Raw genomic sequence first — 15,448 nt, 5'->3', positions numbered from 1 at the left:
TCCCAGCTGAGACCTGTATGTGTCCTTACCAAACAGGTGGTGCACTTCAATCATTCTCGACACAGACATAAGTATTATCGTAAAACTACTTGGAAACTAAACTTAACTCGGGAAAAGAAGGAGCAATATGAGAATTTCTCTCAGCTCTTCTTGAAACATACTCGTCCTTAACACAATAACTAAATCTATATCGGCTTGTTATTAAATCCCTGATAAATGTCTCAAAATTATTTCTTCCCATTTTTTTTTTTTACATCATATCATGCAGAAATGTGTCCGGATCATCAACTACAGATTTAGTTTTATTATCAAATCCATGGCTGATGCTGATTAAAATGGTCTCATATTTGGAGCCTGCTCCAGACAGCAACGAAGCATTTCTCACTTTGACTGCATGTGCTTTGTAACAATAAACCTCCCCATATTGATGTAACAACCAAAGTCCAAACTCTATTACTGATGGGCTTCAACTCATCACTCCACTCAGGTTATACCTGGATGACATGATTATTAACAACAATTTGGAATAGGTTTAATCCACGCGTCACTTTTACAGCCGGCTAAATCAATGACAATACACGGCTTTAGTCCACATCGGTGCTATAGCGAGGCAAAACTATTCCCGAGCTATTGCTGCGGCGCTCATAATCTGAAACCCATGACACTGTGTCAGGGACTGATCACATGGTTATAAAACACAGGACTAACGGAACCATGACTTGGCAAGCGTGATTAGCACAGCAAACGCTGCTGTTGCATACAATACACACACACAGACCGGTATAATCCATAGTTGGGATCAATCTGTGGACCTCTTTGGTCGATTCCACTAAATACACTGAAAGCAGATAGCCCTATCTCACATGTTTTACCCAACAGCAAGAAAGACATCCAACACACTATTTTATACGTTACAGTCTGGGATCAAAATGCTAGATAGCTTAGTAACTACGTATAAGACAACGATGAACCGTAGGTTGGGATATCAGTATTAAACACAGACTCTTCTTACACCCCGTGTCAACGATCAATTAGCCGCATCGGTGACACTTCTTAATTTAAGCTAACGTTTAGTTAGCTAAATCTATAAGGTGTATTAACCGACGTGAAACTTAGTTGCAGCAAACGTTATACAACGTATATTTATATTATATGCATCGTTAGTAAAAGCAATAATTAGAGCCACTAGAAACTAACCTGAGCAAGGATCCTGCGGTAAAAAAAAAAAAAAAAAAATCAAAACTGGACTTTTCTTCTGGTTGGAAGCGTCAGCTAGCGAACGGGCTAGCTAACAGGCTAACGGCTCCTGTGCGAAAACAAGACGTTTAAAGCGTCGACAGCGAAGTGACCTCCGACAGCTAGCTCCGCAGCTACCTCTATTTGTCTAAGCCAACCCTGCCAACACACATGTCTATCTCTCTTCGTCTAACGGAGGCGATTTGGTACAATGTTCTGTTTCGCCCCGTTACCGTTGACGCTCGCTTTTCCTGTCAAGCTAACGCGCTATCTGCTAGCCGAGATCTGTTCACTTCCTCCAAAACAAGCTCGGTCGACGTCACGCGCTGGACACGCCTTGTTCAACAGAAACCCGAGAAGTCACAATAACACACATGTCATAACTTGTAATATAGATTTTATTAAATATAGTGTGAAGGAACAGAATAGCCAGTAAGACTACCTGAGCCTTAAATCGTATGCTTCAGCATTATTATTGTTTATAGTTTTAGTTAACAATTGTGACGATTCATTAATTAATCAATACACAGAACAACAACACTTGGGGCCACACATCATCCAAATTTAAGTAGAATGTGTTTTTTTCTTTTAGCAATGTATGGTTGACCAGAATAACCTGCCTGGGACAAAAGTGTGACCTACTCCCCCTTTGATGTAATGATTACTGCCTCGTTGCTGTCATTCACTCCAGACCTTCCAGGCAGTGGTAGGACATCCTGATGTCAGCCATCTTCGCTGTTTGCCAGTGGTGCCACCAAATGAGGGTCCTGACCATAAGCCTTGAATTGTCATGGCTGTTTTGTAAGATCATAATGAATTCCTCATGTTGCCAGTTAGGGCTCTTAGGAGTTAACACTTTGTGACCCAGTTCACTGTTTCTCTGTTTATTTAAAAAAAAAAAAAAAGACAGGGGCCCTGACGCTAATTTAATCCCAGCTCATTTCCAGTGGTTGCACAATGTCTGTGCTGGATTTTTGGGTGTAATCGTGATTTTGAGGACTTTTCAGGTCTTTTCCAGTCTCTTTTCAGCAGAATTAACTCCTGAATCAATGTCCTCTCTGATCAGCTCACTACACACTCTGCAGTCTTTTCATGAATTAATCCCCAGTAACATTTAAGACATCTATTTAAGTGCTCTATAATTAAATAGTCTTTTCAACTAAACCTAAACCTAAACTCCCTCTGAGTGTAATATTTAGTTGTATTTATCACATTTGATTTACAGAAATGTCAACTACTGTGTGTGATTTAGGTGTGAACAGTATTATTGAGTGAAGCCCTATTACTGGAAAGTCCATGGGCTGATCCTACAAAGACATTAACAGCAATCAGGTATTTGTCCATAAACCCCATTCAATAACAGCATTGTCAGCATTGTCAGCATTGTCAGAATGCTGTCAGAATGCTGTCGCCTGCATAACATTGTTAAAGTGTGTTCCAAGGTCATCGGACTTCCTACACGTCATCTTAGTTTTGTGTATGAGCAGCAGACATGTGGCTTGGCCCGCCGTATTCTCCGTGATTCATCACATGTGCTGCACTCATCCTTAGAGCAACTCCCATCAGGACGTAGGTTACGCTGTCCAGCGTGTAAAACCCAGAGAAGGAAGTCCACATTCATCCCCAAAGCTGTTCTTCTCCTAAATACTACAGGGTTAACATAATCACACTTACTCCCTCACTTAGCATCTAGCAGCTGGTCTGCCACCGTATTAGTATAAATAACACAATTCTATAACATATGTATATATGTATTTGTTTATTCTTTACTATTTATTATTTAAATACATAACTGTATTTTTATTTTTATTTTTTTCACTTATATTTACTTGCACCTTATCATTCACCTGCACCTTTTATTTATCATAGAACCTCCTCAACTTTGCGTGTGTGTATAATTCTTTCCTATCCTTGTCTTCATCCATTATTGTTTGTTTCTTAATTTCTTTATTTGTTTCTTAATCTCTTATATGCCGCTCTTTGCCTTCTTAATTACCCCTCGGGGATAAATAAAGTTTTTCTGATTCTAAAACACATCCTGCAATTTCTAAAGTTTAATCGTGCCGAAACCCGGGATCGAACCAGGGACCTTTAGATCTTCAGTCTAACGCTCTCCCAACTGAGCTATTTCGGCCTGATATAGAACTTTGAAGATAAAATTCTGCTAAAATAATGTTATATTGTGTTAGTTAGTTTACTGTGTGGTACACTGACACTGTCATTAGAAGGCCTAAATCACTGACTACCACAAATATTTAATGGTCAGACAGTCAGTCCATCAGGGTCCAACATTTCGAGACAAAACGTTGCAAGGGTTATCTCAATGTGGTTGTCTTCTGAAAAAAACACTTCTTTAATTATTATTTGTCAGCTTGTGCCACAATCGCTTCCGACCGACGTACAACACGTTGCAAAGAGCGCGTCGTGACGTCATCACGTCGGAGGGAATGACGCGTCACCCTTTCTGATGTAGAGCGGCACGGCGGCCTTTCTTTGCTGCTCTACGGTTTCCCCTCAAGCTGTTTGTTCTTATCCCGGTTTTTATTTCTTCCAGCTCTGAATTTCTCCCACAATGACTCGAAAGTCGCCACTTCTCGCCGCTTGCCTGCTGCTTCTGGCTGCTGCGAGCTCGCAGGTTTCAGCGGACGGTTTGGTGAACGAGGAGGTGAAGAGGACAGTGGACCTGGGCACTCATCTGGCCAAGATCACCGCGGAGATCGTCCTGTCCAACCAGGGACACTCTGCCGTCCATAGCTTCATATTGGCGGTGGAGGCTGAGCTGGCCCCGCACCTGGCGTACGTCGGAGCCTCGGTGAGCAGAACACCAGTGAATTAAATACCGCCAGCATCTCTCTCTGTAACCCGACTCGCGAGCCTTTAGCCTGTTAGCTAACCACTTCATAGTACGCTACTCGTGTCTTGGCTCTGCAACTTTCGCTGCTCTCAAATAATGCATTCGTTTACCCCCTGCATTGACAGCAGCAACATTGCGCGATTTAATAACGACGTGCGTTCAATGAATGCATGAACTTAGAGCTAACTGACTCGCCAGGCTCGTGTATTTCATTCAGTGCGGGCAGCGTCAACGTTAGCTAGCATTTCAACACGTACGGTAACTAACGTTGTATTGCTTCGTGCAAAGATATTGGCACGAGCTCATTTGCTCATTTTGCAGAAATGGGCCTAACACGGATCACTTGATTTTGATTTTTTTTTTTAAGATATGGGTTGTAGGACGTTAACTTCCGCAGCGCTGCACGCTCTGTCAGTAGCTGAATGACACGTATGAGCTGGGCAGCTCACTTCCGTGTGTGACTGCGCAGGACTGCCCCCCCACCACATACACGCACACACACACACTATTATTTGTGAAGCTCTAACTAGGCTCTGTTTTTAGTATGAATAATAAGAGGAATTATTATACATCGCATTTTAGACCCCTCACTTGTCCTGCATTTAGAATTAAACTGTTTTTTCTCTTTCATCGAGAGTATGCTCAAAGCGCAATGTTTCCACAGGTGAAGGGTGACGAGGAGGAGGATGGGACACTTGAACTTCAACAGACAACAATTCAGGGCCAAAGGTATGATGAGATCGGATTCTCGCATTGTTAACCAGCATTGCCTTCCTGTTTAACTGTCAGTCCATTGACTTTTAATAGGAAAAAAAATGGGTTGGGTTATAAAACAATACCACTTGCTAAATTAGTTATTCATAAACATGTAGGGTCATTTTGGCAGCAATTTATGCCTACAAAGTTAAGTAATAAAAACCAGTCTGTCTCGTTAAAAAGAAATCCTTTAAAGAATCCCAACTTGAATTCCTGAAAACCAGTTTTCGTTGTGTAGTTCTGATCTTTTACAGCATTATGTAAATGTATCTCACCGTGCTCCTCCCTGTCTCATCTGATCCCATGCAGTGGTTTATTTTACAAAGTGCAGCTGCCCTCCAGTCTGGCAGCAGGCGCTCAGCTGAAAACGAAGGTGGAGATGACGTTGAGCCATGTCCTGAAGCCCTTCCCCACACACATCACACAGGCTGAGCGCCAGCTGGTGGTCTTTCAGGGGAACCACTACATGTACTCCCCTTATCCCACTCGCAGCCAGACTACACGTGTCCGCCTGGCCTCCAAGACTGTGGAGACCTACACCAAGCTGGGTAACCCCAGCAAGAACGATGAGATCCTTGAGTACGGACCGTTCCGTGATGTTGCGCCGTTCAGCGAGGTACAGCTGTGACAAGATCGGATGAGCTTCAAGTGAATCTGTAGAAAAAGTGTTCCTAAAATGTTCTGCGTGTTCTCTATTGTCCAGGATACAATGAAGATCCATTATGAAAACAACTCGCCCTTCCTCACCATCAGTAACATCATTCGGACCATTGAAGTCTCCCACTGGGGTAACATTGCTGTGGAAGAGACTATCAACCTGAGGCACACAGGAGCCGTACTGAAGGGCCCTTTTTCACGCTACGATTATCAGCGTCAGTCAGACAGCGGTATCTCATCTGTCAAGTCTTTCAAGGTGTTGTATTAAACATAAACCACTGTTGTTGTTTTCACTCTTAAGATGATGATGACGACTATAACTATATACTTTCTGCCCAACAGACTATCCTTCCGGCCTCAGCTCAGGACGTCTACTACAGAGATGAGATTGGCAACATTTCCACCTCCCATCTGCAGGTTCTGGATGATTCAGTGGAGGTGGAGGTCAGGCCTCGCTTCCCCTTGTTCGGAGGCTGGAAGACCCACTACATGATCGGCTACAATCTGCCCAGCTATGAGTACCTCTACACCCTCGGTGAGTTGAATTCTAAAAACATAACTAACCCAGACACACGAGAACACTTTGATTCCTACCCATATTATAAAGAGAACAACAACAAATGGATGAAAAGTAGAGGCGGATAATTGAGACAAAATGTTGTGTTGACAAAGAAGATTCACCGACGCTTGCTGTTATCCTGATTTATACCATGCTTCTTAATTAGACTGAATCCCAGGGTGTGTTTCTCTTCTAGGGGACCATTATGCACTGAAGATGAGACTAGTTGACCATGTCTATGATGACCAGGTGATTGACTCCCTCACTGTGAAAATCATCCTGCCAGAAGGAGCCAGGTCAGTGACTGCAAGCAAATCTTCAGTATGTTTGGTTTAGCAGAGATTTCTGCAGTATTTGGTGCTGAGTTTTCACATTTTTCCTGTAATGTTCTCTCAGAAACATCCAAGTGGATACACCTTACAAGATTGATCGCATGCCAAACCAGCTGCACTATACATATCTGGATACGTTTGGGCGACCAGTGCTGATCGCCACCAAGAACAACCTGGTGGAGCATCACATTCAGGATGTTGTGGTAAGACTAACATTAGAAAGAGATGGGTACATGGACAGTCTATATTACATGCATATTTTATTTGCCTGCAGATTTGTAGGCGATTGCTTACATCAATGTAACATGTTGGAGTGTTATTAGGTGCTTGAAGCCAGATAAGCTGCAGAACTGGTAGTAGTATGAACTTGTTTGTTTGTTTTTTACCTAATTGAACAATCCTCGTGACAAAACATACCCTTCCAAGAAGGCGTTATCTGTATAATGTTGCTGAGTAAAAACAGGAACAAGTCTTTTTACACCACTCCTTGTTCCAGATGTGTGGAGGTTCTGAGTTTCTTTTATTTTTATAGGTACATTGTTAAACTTGCTTTGTGGAACACTGCTTAGGAAAGCCTCTAAGAACAGCAAAATGACCCGTATGTTTTTGTTTGTGGTGTTTATCTGTGTCAGTCATGAGGGGCTGTTTAGTGCCGTTAATGTGTTGTGAAGACCTGCCTGGCTATACTGTACTTTCACAATGCATTCTTCTCAGTGCTGTAATTCTCACAGCGTCAACAGTCAAAACAAGGTGTTCAATTTACAATATGCTAGAGAGAAAATGCAAGGCCTCGTCTTTGAGAAGCTTTAGTCGGCATCGGTTTTGGATTTTTATTTAAGGCATTAGCAGCTTAGTAATGTGATAATATCTTGTTTAAGCAGGCACTCTATGGCTTGTGGGTTAAGAAAGACCTTTGACTGCAATGTTTAGTATGGCTGGGGACTTAAGTTGCATGTTGTTCCCTTTTCTCTCATTTTTCTCACATCCCTCTACTTTAGCTATCTAATAATAGCATAAAATGCCCTCCCCCCCAAAAAAGAGAACCTTTATGATATACACTGTGAAAATGTATACAAATATGAGTCAATAAACCTCTTTTGTGATTACTAGGTTCATTATAACTTCAACCGGATCCTGATGCTGCAGGAGCCTCTCTTGGTTGTAGCGGCCTTCTACATTCTCTTCTTCACCGTCATCATCTATGTCCGCCTGGACTTTGCCATCACAAAGGTATGACTGTTGTCTCTAAAGGAAACCTAGCTTCTGCTGGCCTGGTTTTCTCCCTCCCTTTGGCAGATATTCTTTATAATTATATTTCTGTGTTGATGTCTGTCTTCTTTGTTCAGGACCCTGCGGCTGAGGTGCGTATGAAGGTGGCCTCCATTACCGAGCAAGTGCTGACTCTGGTCAACAAGCGCCTGGGTCTGTACCGACACATGGACGAGGTGGTCAATCGCTACAAGCAGTCCCGCGACACCGGGGCTCTCAACAGCGGTCGGAAGACCCTGGAGGCCGACCACCGCACTCTCACCAACGAAATCAGCTCGCTGCAGGCGCGCCTCAAAGCGGAGGGCTCCGACTTGGCTGATAAGGTGAGCGCCGCGTATTCAAGAGCGTAGGCCGAAATGGTGTAAGTGAAATTATCTAAAAGTACAGTAACCTTAACTAGGGCTGAACGATTAATTGCATTTGCGATAATATCGCGATATGATAAAACGAGATTTTCTAACCGCATCGTGCGCGATTACAACGTCATCACGTGATGCGAGCGAAAGAGCGGAGAACTCGGCTGCATCAACTTTTCATGCGGCCCTTTAACCTGTTGCGCAATGGTCTCTGGCTCCACGGAACAGTCAGAAACTGACACAGCTGAGACTTTAGTCTCGAAGAGGAACAGCACGTCGGTGGTGTGGAACCACCGACGTGCTGTTCTGGTTTCAAAAAAGAAGATGCTGCGCAGCGTCAGGTGATGTGGGATCACTGACCGAAATGTTTGAAAGCGTCAATCCATATGAACGGAATTCACAAAGACACGGGGAAATCACTCGGGCAATAACCAAGTTCATAGCCAAATATATGATGCCTCTCAGCCCGGTGACCAAGCCTGGGTCCATGGCATTGATCAAAACGCTTGATAAACGGTACAGGATACCCCCCGTACATATTTCAGTCAGACTGCCATACCGGAGCTGTACAAAAAGTGCAAAGAAAAAGTCGCCACGGAGCTTAAAACAGTGGACTTTTTTGCTACCACTACTGATCTGTGGTCAAGCCGCACAGCTGAGCCTTACCAGAGTCTTACAGTCCATTTTATTGACGGAGATTTCAACCTCGGAGCTCGGGATCTCAACGAAGTAACTGAAGTTACCTCGCCCGGACAAGGGAAACCGGGGCAACCTCCCGGAGCCAGACCCAGGAGGGGAGCTCGTCGGCGAGCGTCTGGTGGCCGGGCTTTCGCCCATGGGGCCCGGTCGGGCTCGGCCGGGCTCGGCCCGAAGAAACAACATGGAGCAGCAGTCACCCCATGGACCCACCACCCGCGGGGAGAATTATCGGGGTTGGGTGCTATACAGACCGGGCGGCGGGCCAGGCAGGAGACCTGGGCGAGCCGATCGCCGGCAGCATAGACTAGCTCTAGGGACGTGGAACGTCACCTCGCTAGCGGGGAAAGAGCCGGAGCTGGTGCAGGAGGTGGAGCGGTACCAGCTAGATTTAGTTGGGCTCACCTCCATGCACAGCATGGGCTCTGGAACCAAGCTCCTGGAGAAGGGTTGGACTTTGTCCTTTTCTGGAGTTGCCCAGGGTGAGAGGCGCCGGGCGGGAGTGGGGATACTCACGAGCCCCCGGCTGAGCGCCGCTATGTTGGAGTTTTCCCCGGAGAACGAGAGGGTCGCCTCCCTGCGCCTACGGGTTGCAGGGAGTAAAGCTCTGACTGTTGTTTGTGCTTATGCACCGAACAGCAGTTCAGAGTATCCGGCCTTCTTGGAGTCGGTGGGAGGGGTCCTGGAAAGGGCGCCGCCTGCCGACTCCATAGTTCTCCTGGGAGACTTCAACGCTCACGTGGGCAATGACAGAGAAACCTGGCGGGGTGTGATTGGGAGGAACGGCTTGCCCGATCTGAACCCGAATGGTGTTTTGTTGTTGGACTTCTGTGCTAGCCACAGTTTGTCCATAACGAACACCATGTTCGAGCATAAGGTGGCTCATAAGTGTACCTGGTACCAGAACACCTTAGGCCGGAGATCAATGATCAACTTTGTAGTCGTATCATCTGATCTGCGGCCATATGTCTTGGACACTCGGGTGAAGAGAGGAGCAGAGCTGTCAACTGATCACCACTTGGTGGTGAGTTGGATCAGATTGCGGGGGAGTCGGCTAGAAAGACCTGGCAAGCCCAAACGTGTAGTGAGGGTGAACTGGGAACGTCTGGCGGAGGATCCTGTCCGGGAGGTCTTCAACTCCCACCTCCGGAAGAACTTCTCACAAATCCCGAGGGAGGCTGGGGACATGGAACCCGAGTGGACCATGTTCAAAGCCTCTATTGTGGACGCAGCTGCTCGGAGCTGTGGCCGGAAGGTCATCGGTGCCTGTCGTGGCGAGAACCTGAGAACCCGGTGGTGGACACGAGGGGTGAGGGAAGCTGTCAAACTGAAGGAGGCCTTTCGGGCCTGGCCGGTCCAGGGGTCTCCTGAAGCAGCTGACGGGTACCGGCAGGCCAGAAGGGCTGCAGCTGCGATGGTCGCGGATGCTAAAACTCGGGCATGGGAGGAGTTCGGGGAGGCCATGGAGAAGGACTTTCGGTTGGCCTCAAGGAAGTTCTGGCAAACTATCCGACGGCTCAGGAAGGGAAAGCAGGGGCTACCCCAGGCTGTTCTCAGCAGGGGGGGGGAACTGCTGACCCGGACTGGGGACATCGTCGGGCGGTGGAAAGAGCACTTTGAGGAACTCCTAAACCCGGCCAACATGTCCCCCGGAGACTTTGGGGTGGTTTCTCCCATATCCCTGGCAGAGGTCGCTAAGGTAGTCAAAAAGCTCCTTGGTGGACGAGATCCGCCCTGAGATGCTGAAAGCGCTGGACATTGTTAGGCTGTCTTGGTTGACACGCCTTTTCAGTGTCGCATGGGGGTCGGGAACAGTGCCCATGGACTGGCAGACCGGGTTTGGTGGTTCCCATCTTCAAGAAGGGGGACCGGAGAGTGTGCTCAAACTATCGTGGCATCACACTGCTCAGCCTCCCGGGAAAAGCTTATGCCAGGGTGCTGGAAAGGAGGCTCCGACCGCTTGTCGAACCTCAGATTCAAGACGAGCAGTGCGGATTCCGTCCCGGTCGTGGAACAGTGGACCAGCTCTTTACCCTTGCAAGACTACTGGAGCGGTCCTGGGAGTTTGCCCAACCAGTCTACATGTGCTTTGTGGACTTGGAGAAGGCTTTCGACCGGGTCCCTCGGGGGTTTTTGTGGGGGGTGCTGCGGGAGTATGGGGTGCCGAACCCGTTGGCACGGCTATCCGGTCTCTGTACGCCTGCAGTAGGAGCTGTGTCCGTATCCTCGGTAGTAAGTCAGACACGTTCCCAGTGGGTGTTGGCCTCCGCCAGGGCTGCCCTTTATCACCGGTCCTGTTCGTGACCTTCATGGACAGGATATCTAGGCGCAGCCAGGGGACGGAGAGGATCCGGTTCGGGAGTCTCGGGATCGCCTCTCTGCTGTTCGCGGATGATGTGGTCCTGTTTGCCTCCTCGGACTGTGACCTCCAGCATTCACTGGGGCGTTTTGCAGCCGAGTGTGAAGCGGCAGGGATGAGAGTTAGCGCCTCCAAATCTGAGGCCATGGTGCTTTGCCGGAAACCGGTGGCTTGCTCCCTCCAGGTGGGGACAAACTGCCTACCCCAAGCGAAGGAGTTCAAGTATCTCGGGGTCTTGTTCACGAGTGAGGGTAAGGTGGAGCGGGAGATCGACAGACGGATCGGTGCGGCTGCAGCTGTAAAACAGGCGCTGTACCGGTCCGTCCTGGTGAAGAGGGAGCTGAGCCGGAAGGCGAAGCTCTCCATTTACTGGTCGGTCTACGTTCCAACCCTCACCTATGGTCACGAACTCTGGGTCGTGACCGAAAGAACGAGATCTCGGATACAAGCGGCCGAAATGAGCTTCCTCCGCAGGGTGGCCGGGCTCACCCTTAGAGATAGGGTAAGGAGCTCGGACATCAGGAGGGAGCTTGGAGTCGAGTCGCTGCTCCTTCGTGTCGAAAGGAGTCAGCTGAGGTGGTTCGGGCATCTAGTCAGGATGCCTCCTGGACGCCTCCCATTAGAGGTTTTGCAGGCACGTCCAACTGGTAGGAGACCCCGGGGAAGACCGAGGACACGCTGGAGGGATTATATCTCCCAGCTGGCCTTGGAACGCCTCGGGATCCCCCAGAATGAGCTGGAAAGTGTTGCGGGTGAGAGGGAAGCCTGGGTCGGCCTGCTGAACCTGCTGCCACCGCGACCCGACCCCGGATAAGCGGCTGATAATGGATGGATGGATGGATGGAAAAAAATTAAAAAATAAATATATATAAATTATGTTGAGTTGTGGAAAGTGGATGGGATTAAATTAATTCACATTTCCTCCCACTCCTCTTTTTATTTAATTCTAACAAATAGGCCCAGCCAATGGGAAAGAACATTTTACACTAAATGTATCTACTATTGTGTTGGTCATATTTAAATCATTCATTATGTTTTATTGGGGAAAAGAGAGGATAAAATTTAAAAAAATAAAAATTGTATATTCAATTGCAATATTGGAGGAAAAAAATCGCGACTATTTTCCCTAATCGTTCAGCCCTAACCTTAACCCGCCCCGCCCCTCTCCTCTCTGTGCTCTTAGGTCGGGGAGGTGCAGAAGCTGGACGGCCAGGTCAAAGAGCTGGTGTGCCGCTCCTGCCAGGAGGCAGAGCGGCTGGTGGGGGGCAAGGTCAAGAAGGAAGCGTACATCGAGAGCGAGAAGACTCTGACCGTCAAGAGGCAGGAGCTCGTCGGCCGCATCGACAGTTTGTTGGATGCCCTCTAAACTACTCCTGCCACATAGCGCACATAAACAGACACACAACACCCCTGCTACGATATACAACCGACTATTTGTATGAATGAGAGTTAAAGGAAATGTGACACACATTCGTACACATTTTTTGTTTGTTTTTTTACCATCTTTGAACCCAGACATGGACAATTAACATCTCATCTTCTGGTAGTGATGGGTTTATCCAAACATGTGTGCCTTGTGATAAACTTGAGGTCACTGTGCGCTCGGCTCTACAGCAGCTACGTCACAAGTGTTGGCTTTTTTTTGTGTCTGTTTTTGAGTTTGTTGAGCTACATTTAAACGTTGTCACACTGCTCAGACTTGACACCTGATTTTGATGTTCAAATCTGAAATGTTCTTTTTTTTCTTCCCCCTCTTAAGTATGTGTGGTTATGGGACTTTTATTTGGAAAACTAATAGGGGAAGGGCCCAGGTCTCATGTCTTTACTCACATATGCCATATTATACGGTTGAATCATCTCTAGCTCTCAAAGTATTAAGGTGATCTTTTATCCAATCATGTCTCTTTTGCACTTACAACTTTTTTCTACTCGCCCATGACTGACGTTTATTTTTTAACAAATTTGAAGCTCTGATTCTGCATCGTCTCAAATGTTTGTTTTCGATGTTCCTCAGTCATATTTTCTACATTTTGTATGATTTTTCTTTTGTTTTGTAAGTGGTGTTTTGGCCATGAGATTAGTGAATACATGAGATTAGGTTGTATGCGAGAAAAGACATGGGACACCAAGATTGGCGAAATGGGCGATGATATGGAAAGTTGTCAAATTTCAAATAAAGTTTTGAGAAACTCATCATTTAGCACGTTGCTTTTTTCATATTACATGTATATGTATAAAGATGGACATTGGGGTTCTGGTTTACAGGTGTTCATTTGGGGAAGCAATACCCTTGGTTAATCAAAAGAGGGCGCACCTGTATCGAGAACCACCAGTTAACCATATTGGAGGCTTTCTTCTGTTGAGCAACTACACTGCATTTATGACCCTGACATTTAATACTCCTCTAAGATAATGTCATCCTGACATCCTTAAATAAAAACCTGCGATATATGCACTACAGCTGGTGCCCCATTTAAAACGGGCACCTTAAAGGGAATTTCCAGCACATTGTTGCCTCCCTTGTTTCAGTGAAACCCCACCTATCGCCCTCTCCTCCTCCCCAGCCGGCAGGCAGAGCAGCTGACCTGCCTCGATAGAATTTGGCGCCCAGGACAAACACAAGGGTCAGTCTGAGGTCACTGCTTTCCCTCTGAGGTCACCAAGGGTCCTGGCAGGTCACTTCCTGCTCCATAATAACAGGCCCTGTTCCCCTCACAATGATAATGTTAACATATTGTATGTGCCATACAATAATCATTCTGAAAATACACAGCAGGGGGAAAGCAAAGACAATGTCTGTTCGCACTGATGCTCGGTGCTTGTGAAAGGCCACACAATAGCAGTTTTGTTTGTGTGTTTGTACTTGAGTGGAGATTTGGAGCGGTGAGAGTTCGGAGAGTCGGCGAGTCTCATTCTCACAGCAGAACACAGCACACGTCCACCTCAACGCCATGCAGCGGCTGTGTGGAGCAAACCGCTGAGCTCACGTCTGCCTGCCGCTCTGTAATGATGCTATCGGGCCACTGTGTGGGTTTGAGCGCTGGACTGACGTGTCTGAAGCATTTCTTTGGGGACTGAAAGTTAATTTCAAATTTGTGGATTTCAGAGGTTTTATAGATTTAATTACTGGCCTTAAAAATATACATTCTTAAAACAAAAGAACCTAAATTAATTTGTACATGTAAGCTTTCTGGACGTCTCTCCATTCTCAGATCAACATAGAGATTCATAATAATACCGGTACAGTTGAATTTCACCAGGATTTCGTGGCCAGAGTCTGTATTTATCAAATTATTAAAGGTTGTAGGCAACAATTTACTTAACATCTACCAATATGTACATTTCAGAAAAGGTTCAGAGGAAAGAATAAAGTGAACATTGAATTGTATTTGTGCAATATTATTATTTAAAACTTAATTTTGTGCCCCTAAAAAAACATGTAGATGTTGCACTGTGTGTTTTTACACACATTATATTGTTGTTTCTTCAGTTCTTCTGTCCATTTGAGCTAATTTGACAAATTGATCTTGAAGCAAATGCATAGCATGTGATTTAATGAAAGCTACAACATTAAATCACATGAATTCCACCAAAGTACAGGACTATTCTGTATCTCAGTCACTGTAGTTTGTTGTTTTACCTCTTTCTCGTTCTTTTTTTAACATGCTCTTTTGTTGGTATTTTTTTTTTAAATTACTCACTTCTATAAGGCATTATACATTCTATATAGTAAAACCGATGTCTGATTCGGGTCTTTACTTACTTGTAGCCCACATATGTTGTTACTGTGTTGGCTTTGTTGGACAGAATAGTATGGCTGTTGCTTCTCAGACTGGCCATTCATTCTTCGAGCATACCTGATTAAACATGTGATCATCTGTTAGTCGGAGTAAGTCTCTTGATATAAATGCCTCTTATTCTTCAAAGTGTCTTTCAATGTGATGTTAGAAGGACACTGTTGGCAAGTATCACGCTGCTGAACTCTTCCCTGCACTCATCAAGGGCGGATGAGACACCCGCGCGAAAACCAAGGCAACAAGGTCTGAACCCGGCGATTAGAAAATTGCGCATATGCAAACTGTTTGATAATAATAATAATAATAATAATAATAGCTAGGATTTATATAGCGCCTTTCATGAAACCCAAGGACGCTTAACAAAGACATAAATAAACATAACAAATGCAACAGTAGCTAGAGGACATAGGCTTTGGTGAAGAGGTGAGTTTTGAGGAGTTTTTTGAAGGTGTCCAGAGATGGTGTGTTGCGGAGCTCTATGGGGAGAGAGTTCCAAAGTGTGGGGGCTGTCACACTGAAGGCTCTGTCCCCAAAAGTTTGCATTTTTGTGTGAGGGATGGAGAGCTGACCCGTGCCT

General features: G+C 46.0%; 1 protein-coding gene across 1 annotated transcript; it reads left to right on the top strand.

Moving 5' to 3' along the window:
• The first annotated feature begins 3,715 nt into the window (after positions 1-3,715).
• Positions 3,716-13,267, top strand: rpn1 (ribophorin I). Its single transcript, XM_079218608.1, has 10 exons — positions 3,716-4,048; positions 4,755-4,819; positions 5,156-5,462; positions 5,550-5,759; positions 5,846-6,038; positions 6,259-6,358; positions 6,459-6,597; positions 7,505-7,624; positions 7,741-7,986; positions 12,258-13,267. The coding sequence occupies exons 1-10, from the start codon at positions 3,809-3,811 to the stop codon at positions 12,438-12,440; spliced, it is 1,803 nt and encodes a 600-aa protein (XP_079074734.1). The 5' UTR covers positions 3,716-3,808; the 3' UTR covers positions 12,441-13,267.
• The last annotated feature ends 2,181 nt before the right edge of the window (positions 13,268-15,448 follow it).

The sequence above is a fragment of the Taurulus bubalis genome (genome assembly GCF_910589615.1).
Source record: "Taurulus bubalis genome assembly, chromosome: 5".
NCBI lineage: Eukaryota > Metazoa > Chordata > Actinopteri > Perciformes > Cottidae > Taurulus > Taurulus bubalis.
This window is presented reverse-complemented; position numbering and strand designations above follow the sequence as displayed.